Below are 8,490 nucleotides of genomic sequence, written 5' to 3'. Positions count from 1 at the left end.
GAGTTTGGAATCCATTGTGATACCAAGATCGACAAAATTGGATACCTGCTCCAGATTATAATTTGATATTGAATAAACAGCTGGTTGAACAGCCCTCCGAGAGAAACACATAACTTTACATTTTTGAAGGTTTAGTGGCATATAGTTTGTATTACACCAACTAACCACGTTGTTCAGATCCGCTTGTAACAAAGACCTTTCTTCGATAGAGGACAATGTTTTAAAAAGTTTCACATCATCGGCATACATTAAAATGTTTGAATGTTTTATTATAGAAGAAATATCATTAATGAATATCAGGAACAGAATCGGACCAAGGTGGCTTCCCTGAGGAACTCCTGAAGAAACTTTAATGATGTTGGAAGAGCAATTATTAACAATAACTCTTTGTGTTCTATCAGAGAGGTAAGATGAGATCCATTGAAGAAGACTGGGCTGAAAGCCGATTAGGTCGAGTTTACGGATGAGTAACGAGTGACATACTTTGTCAAAAGCTTTACTGAAATCGGTGTATATTACGTCGGTATGAGCATTTTCTCTAAAACCGTTTGAGACATGAGTTGTAAACTCCAATAAATTAGTCATAGTAGATTTTCCTTTAGAAAACCCGTGTTGAGATTGTGTAATTGAAGAAGATATAGAATATGTCAGCTGGTTAACAATAATTGCTTCGAATAATTTGGGGATAGCGGAGAGTTTCGCTATGCCTCGATAGTTTTCTATAGAGGACCTGCTGCCGTTTTTGTGAAGTGGTATTATGAAAGACTCCTTCCAGGCTGACGGAAAAACGCCATGTTTAAGTGACAAATTGAATAGAGTTGTTAAAGGCTCGCAGATGTTCTCAGCGCAGTTTTTAAGAAAACAGGTCGGAATATGATCAGGTCCAGGCCTAAATGACGCTTTTAAGGTTTTTAAAGAGTGTAAAACTTCATCGGAAGATATTACTGGAATATAAGCAGAGTTGATTGGACAAAGCTCGTACGGATAGTCTCCACTTATAGGGAAGTCTACAGAATAATTGGACCTAAAGAACCGAGCAAACATGTTGGCAATGAGTTGGCTGTCGCTAGATACAGTGTTGCGATAATGCATAGCGGACGGAAAACCATGTGCCTTACGCTTTGAATTTACGAAACCATAAAATGATTTAGGATTGTTAATTAAATTCTTCTTAATTTTACATAAATATGAATTATAACATTTCTTATTTAATGCAAAGTAGCTATGCCGCAAAACTGAGTACCTTAGGTAATCACTGTGTAAGCCCGTTCTTTTATACAGTTTAAAAGAGTGCGACTTTTTATTTTTCAATTTTTTAAGCTCTTTAGTGAACCATAATTGTATTGGTTCTTCATGAACAATATTACGTATTGGCACATACTTTCGAAACAAATTGAAAACAGTATCATTAAAGTGCTCAACGCTACGCTCCACGTCATCTCTATATATTGGCCAAGATAACTTTGAAAGTTCTTTGTTAATTTTCCTGAAATTTGCTTTCGCAAAAACATATCTAGTACTTGAACTTGACTTATTATTATGTATTTCATTTATGATTTCGTAGCTTAACTCAAGAGCAGGATGGTATGCATCTTCCGGCAAAACTAGGGGATCACACCGATTAATAGAGGCCTTCGGAACATCATCAACGTAAACGAGATCCAAGACCTTTCCAAACTTATTTGGACATATATTTATTTGTTTGAGGCAAAGTTCAGCCATTTCCTCCAGAAATACATTGTAACTATCTCTAGATGAAACTGGTACAACATCGGTGTCAATGATGTTCCATGAAATATGTGGCAGATTTAAATCGCCCAAAACAATCATAGAATCGGATGCCGTAAGCATTGCATTTACGGTCTCAAGTAAAGAAACTAGCTGCATATATACCGATACGGCAGAATTAGGAGGGATGTAGCAAAGAGCTAAATAAATATAAGTCTTTCCAGCCTGTACACGTATACATTTAAATTCGGTATATTCAATGACAGGAAGACTAACTTCCTCGGATGGTATCGATGAATGCACCGCAAAAAGAACACCACCGCCGATTCTGCCCACGCGGTCACTCCTGTATATTTGATATTCATTTGGAAGAATTTCGGAATTAAAAATATGAGGTTTGAGCCATGTTTCGGTCAAGGAAATAATATTATAATTGCAGTCAAAACCTTTTAAATATAAGTCAGTTAATTTGGTATTCAAACCTCTAACGTTTTGATAGTAAATACTTAAATTAGACTTGCGAGTTAGTTTTTTGAATCCGAATTAAGATTAGAAATTTTAGCTACGTTATTATTACTTTTATTAGGTTTATACTCAAACTCGCGAACAAACGCCCCGGTCGGCCAAAATGAACTATTTAGTAGTGAATCAAAATCTTCGGAAGCTACATCAATTTTAAAAGATGAAATATCGCGATCGTATTTAAAATTAAATTTACGAATAAATACATCTTTAGTTCTAATTTTAGTCGATATGTATGACTTTATATCATCCGAAGAAGTATCTTTAGCAAATCTAGAGACAAAGATTGATCTTCTCGGAGGAATTACAACCAACTTTTTGGTAATGATGTCTGATGTGCGGGGCTCCGAATTATTCGGAGGAACTAAGTTAGACAGTGGAGCTTGAGATGTTGATGGCAACACTGTTAAATCAACGGTTTGACTATTTTTAGAAGTAGACCTAGTGGATATGGCTTTAGAAATCGGAGGCTCCAATGCCTGAGGGCATGGAGAAGATAAATTAATAAGTTCTAAGGACTGGGATGGAGGATTTTTTTTACTAGAATCCGTGGCTGTCTTTTTAGGTGGACTAATAATATGCCCACCTTTATTTTCTCGGCTATCCTCAGAATGTGGAGGGTTGTCGAGACAAGTGAAAGACCTAAACATTTTTTCGTAATGCTTAAATTTCTCAACAAGCGCCGACTGATCCTTCCCGATCTCAGAAAAACCATTTCTGGACTGCCTGAAGAATTTAAATAAATCAACTTCGGTTGATCTACATTTTTGACAAGACCAACGAAGACCCTTACCCTCGTTAATAGCGTCTAAAACTCTACCGCTCAAACCAGCACATTTTATATGGGCAATCCCATCGCAGAGCCAGCATGACACATAGGAGTCGCTTTTAACGTGGCAATTGGTGTAAATACACGACATGTTTAAAATTATATTTATTTTTAGGGTTTAGAAGCAAAAAACCAAAAACGGTTTTGAAAACGATGTATTAATCAGTGAACCAATCAGCTGGTAAATATCAGTTGGAAAGCTATGTAGCGAACAGTTTTAAATGCACTGTACATTTGACACCTAATAAACACAACGCAAACAGCTGTGATAAAGATGAAACAGCAGAAATGACAAAAAACAAAAAGAGCAAAATCAATGTGCACAAACAAAAACAATTGTACAACAACAATATATTATATGAAACAAAATACTAGGCACATGCAATTAAGAATATCAAGTTAAATTAATCAAATTTACGGGAAATTTTGATGTTTTACTTATCTTTAAATTGTGCACCAGAAGTTTATTAACACTTTTTTAAATTTTTTACTTTAATAAGCGTAAACAGCTTTATAAAAGACAAAATTTAAACAGATCACAGAAAAACACAGCTTCACAGCTTGACGTTTGCGTTGCGCGAACAGGAATTAGCAAACATTTGCAAGCAAGTTACAAAAACAGCTGTTTGCTTTCAAAATTGCATTTGAATGTGCACGCGTTCACAGTTGCTTTTGAATCCGTTCATCTACACAGTTGGTTTTTTGTTTTCTGCTTAGAAGTAATTTGGTAAGTAACTATTATAAAAAAATTACTAATTTTACGGCTTGTTTATATTTTAATTTATTAGATATATTGTAATTTAACAAGTCGGAGCAATGGAAAACAAAGGAAAATTGACTTTGCAGTGTTCTCCAGGCACGTTCCAAAAAGTGCAAAATGGTAAGCAATGATACTAGAGTCCAACAAATAAAGTAATAAAAACAACTAATAAACATTTCTATGTACATGTTCATGTGTACATGCATACATCATATATATATACACATATATGTACATATAAATTTTGTTAATTGTAGATACGGATAGAAATAAAGTGGTACAAGATGCTGCTGGTGACGACTTTTACGAAGAAATTGAAATTTCGCAATATAGTGCCCTTGCAACTGCGCCAGGAGTAATTGGCGATTCTGATTATATACCTATATGCCCCCCTGTGGGCACCAACAAGGGACCAGTTAGCGCCGGTACTGATGAGTGCATGACTGACTTCGCTACCGACAGTGAGGCAATAGATAATGCGGATAAAGGCGGAGAAGAGCCTCTCAGCTTTGAGCCCGGGTGTAGCAAAGAAACGCCTGATCAAAAAACGACTTGGCTTGATGCTCCCACGAAGTTTTTAATATCCAGGGTTAAGGAGTTGCGGCCAAAAGTTGGCAAAAGCGCAAAGTTGAGGAAAAAGCGGCAAATGTGGATGCAAATAAGTAACGAGCTGCGGGATAAGGGCTATACTTTCAGTTGGCCACAAGTGGAAACTAAATTTTTCAGCTTGGAGCGTCAATATAAAAAAGCTCAGCTACATAACTCCAAAACGGGGCGAAATCGATAATTTTGCCCTTACCAAGCGTAAGTTAAAATTATTTAACATTTTAATGGAATAAACCAGCATACCTAAATACTTCTGTATGTTGTTTTTAAATTACCAGTTGGTCCCAAACTAGTTGGTTCCAAAGTAGCTAAACTAAACTAACTCTGAATTAGTCCCGAAAGTGCCGAAGCAGTCTCTAAAATCACGAAATTCTTTATTTTTACACTGGATAAATAGCAAGTATTTTGTATTGAATGAAGTAATTTATTTAACAGTGAATTGTATGACCTACTTCAGGAGAGAGTCGCCATAAACCCAGAATACCTCATAGACAGTGAAAGCAGCTGCAGAAGTCTGGAAGAAAGTTCTCAGTCGGCACCAGCTACCCCGGGTAAAAAACATAATTGCAATTGATTCCGATTTATTTATTCTATTTTATATGTCATTTTATTTTAGAAAACCCGGATGTAACGCCATCCTGCTCCCAAAGAAGGGGAAAAAGTAATTTTGACCTTATATGGGAGAAGCTTGACAGGGATGCTGAAAACCAACGGAAGAGGGATGCAGAAATAAAAAATCTGTTGGAAGAGAATATTAAAAGAAAGCGAGAAATGGAGGAAAAAAAGCTAGAAACAGAAAAAAGAAAATTAGATATATTATAGTCACTTGTGGATGTTCTAAAAAAATAGTATTTATATATAGCATTGTCACAAAGCTTCCCGCTTTTGGCAAATAAAATTAAACTCTGGGCAAAGGGATTTAAACTTCCAGCAAGTATATTTAAACTTTGGGAAAATAAATTTAAACTTTGGGCAAAGAGAATTAATCTTTAAGCAAATAAAATTAAATTCTACAGTAGTACTAAAGAGTGTTTGAAAAACTGGAAAATACACTAAATATAAGTTTTTCAATCACTGTTTAGTACCACTGTAGAGTTTAATTTTATTTGCCTAAAATTTAAATTTATTTCTTAAAAGTTTTCCATAATGTGACAATGCTTTAGTGTAGTAAATTAATGAACATGAAACAAAAACAAAAAAAGATTGTCGAAACCATAATAATAAATTTTTTAATTAAACTATTTAAGTTAATATACATAAGTATTGTGATTGAAATTGAAATGAAATGGAAATATGTATCAATGAATAAAAAAGTGAATTCTTTATACGCATAAAAGAACAGTTTATTCATTAAATGTTTTGATTTAAGCGATTTTGAATATTTTGTCAAATTAGATCACGGTCGCAATTTCTTCTCGATGTTTCGCCACGACTTGAAATTTCATATAAATCTTCGGCAAATGGCTTTTCGCTAAAATTTAAATCGTCTTCATTTGCTAAGTTATGTAAAACACAACACGCACGCACAAAATGACAGAGTTTTTTCATGCCTCTCAACTTGCAATAATACAACTGCCTGAATCTTTCTTTTAAAATCCCAAACGTGAGTGCGATTGCAACACGACCAGAACTCAACTTGACATTGAATGTTTTCTGAGCACGAGTCAAATGGCCGTTATCTCTATATGGAGTGATTACATATTTGCTGCAAGGGTACGCCGAATCACCTAAAAGGTAGTAATCTGTAAATAAAACAAAAATCACATTTGTCATGGATTCAATGAATTTAATAAAATGCTACCTCCGCAATACGAAGGTAATTTATTATATATGGGAGAATTTTTAAAACCCCAACTATCGTGGCTGGAACCCGGGTATCCAAAAAATATGTTAATGAACTTTTTTTGCTCATTACAGATCCCTTGCAGAACAACCTATACGATGCTTTTTCTGTCAATGTACTCATCTTTTCCCCTTTTTGGTAGGACAATTTCTATGTGGGTTCAATCGATGCATCCTTAAAAATAATTGCTTTCACAATTAACACAAATAAGATACAATAATTTATGCTAATACATACCTATTGCTTTGGAGAACATGCACTTATTATCAAAATATTGACTGGATTCTTGTTTCTTCTGCTGATTAGGCCATTTTATAACATCCGGACTTAAATTGCTGAGAAACATTGTCACAATATGTATTATTTTAGATATAGTTGATATCGACATTGTGAGGACTAAATGTTCAACAAGAAATTTAGCCCACACAAGCAATACGAAACCGCACAACAGCCAGTCAAGCAACACAACTCATAGCAACACAACTCGTAGCAACACCCGACAGCACCTTTGTGACCATGACAACGAAACATCACACAGCAACATGTGGCTGCACGACCACGCAACATCAAGCACGCAGCCAGGGTTGCCACTGACGAAAAAAAATATTTACCATCCACTTGAGAAAAATCTACCAAATCTAAAAAATATCTACCAATAAATTTTTTTACAGTTATTTTAATAAAAACTATAGCTTTATTTCTTTCTTTTTTTCAATTAAAACTAAAGTGTTGTTATTTTTTTAGTTATTTCAAAGTTGTTTTTAAGGAAATTTTTATTTAGCTAATTATACGGCATTTGAATCATATTATTAGCATATTCGCAGTTTCTTTCAAAGCGGAAGTGATGAAACTAAAGGCAACAACGAAACTTCATAATTTGAAAAACTTCAACTCGAGTTATTATAGACAAATGCTTCTTCTTCTTTATTGGCGCTGTAACCGCCTAAGCGAATTTGGCCGAGTCCAAAACAGCACGCCAGTCATTTCTCTTCTGTGCTAACTGATGCCAATTGGAAATGCCAAGTGAAGCCAAGTCCTTCTCCACCTGGTCTTTCCAACGCAGAGGAGGCCTTCCTCTTCCTCTGTTATCAGCATCGCGGCCCGCGTTGAATATTTTCAGAGCAGGAGCGTTTCTGTCCATCCGAACGACATGGCCAAGCCAGCGGAGCCGCTGAATTTTAATTCGCTGCACTATGTCTATATCGTTGTAAAGCTCATACAGCTCNGTAGAAAAATTCAAAACATTTTCGCCCAAATTTCGAATTTTTTACTCTGAATTTTTAGAACAATTTAAGATACCGAGTTTTAAAGCAAATAATACTTGAGTATAGCTCACACTGTGGTTCCCGTTGATTTTTATACCTTTCATGAGCATGAAATGGTATTATAACTTTGGTCCGATGTTTGTAAGTACCAGAACAAAAAGAGATAGACCCATGAAAATGTATACTTATATGATCAGAACGTCGAGCTGAGTTGATTTAGCCATGTCCGTCTGTCCGTCTGTCCGTCTGTTTGTATGCAATCTAGTCTCTCAGTTTTCGAGATATCCGGATAAAATTTGGTAGGTGGGTGTATTTTTATAATGTATTCATCATTTGTCGGAACCAGAAGAATCGGACCACTATAACATATAGCTCCCATACAACTGATTGTTCAGATATGAGATTTTTCGTTATAACTTCTCCATTTATGCAGCTACGAACATGAAATTTTGCAGTACTTGCACCCATTATCAACAGAAAACTTACAGTGAAAATTAAAAAGATCGGATAACTATAACCTATAGCTCCCATACAACTGATGGTTCAGATATGAGATTTTTCGTTATAATTCATCCATTTATGCTGCTAGGACCATGAAATTTCGCGCTGTTTTCACTCATTATCAGCAGAAGACTTACAGTGAAAATAACGAAGATCGGTTCACTATAACCTGCAGCCCCCATACAACTGATTGTTCAGATATGAGGTCTTTTATCATATCTCCTCCATTTATGCAGCTAGGAACATGAAATTTCGCACCATTTTCACTCATTATTAACAGAATACTTACAAGGATCGGGTGACTACAACATATATCTTCCATACATCTGATTGTTCAGATATGGGATTTTACTGTAAAACTCCTTTATTTGAACAGCTAAAACCGATAAATTTCGTAAGATATTTTATAAATAATAATACAAAGTCTACTGAGAAA

At 35.2% G+C, this 8,490-nt stretch overlaps 1 protein-coding gene and 1 long non-coding RNA gene across 2 annotated transcripts; one reads left to right on the top strand and one right to left on the bottom strand.

The window, feature by feature from the left end:
* Positions 1 to 3,885: 3,885 nt before the first annotated feature.
* On the top strand, positions 3,886 to 4,963 carry LOC108375804 (uncharacterized). Its single transcript, XM_017631951.1, has 3 exons — positions 3,886 to 3,959; positions 4,097 to 4,643; positions 4,881 to 4,963. The coding sequence occupies exons 1-2, from the start codon at positions 3,896 to 3,898 to the stop codon at positions 4,624 to 4,626; spliced, it is 594 nt and encodes a 197-aa protein (XP_017487440.1). The 5' UTR covers positions 3,886 to 3,895; the 3' UTR covers positions 4,627 to 4,643; positions 4,881 to 4,963.
* A 963-nt stretch (positions 4,964 to 5,926) lies between these two features.
* LOC108375803 (uncharacterized) lies at positions 5,927 to 6,712 on the bottom strand. Its single transcript, XR_001849205.1, has 3 exons — positions 6,526 to 6,712; positions 6,247 to 6,462; positions 5,927 to 6,187 (listed from the first exon to the last, which is right to left on the bottom strand). It is a non-coding gene; the product is annotated as an uncharacterized LOC108375803 (long non-coding RNA).
* Positions 6,713 to 8,490: the final 1,778 nt, after the last annotated feature.

The sequence above is a fragment of the Rhagoletis zephyria genome, unplaced genomic scaffold, assembly GCF_001687245.7.
Source record: "Rhagoletis zephyria isolate East Lansing unplaced genomic scaffold, Rhagoletis_zephyria_1.1 Rzeph_scaffold_09452, whole genome shotgun sequence".
Lineage (NCBI taxonomy): Eukaryota > Metazoa > Arthropoda > Insecta > Diptera > Tephritidae > Rhagoletis > Rhagoletis zephyria.
Note: the sequence above shows the minus strand (reverse complement) of the source record. Positions and strands in the feature narration are given on the sequence as shown.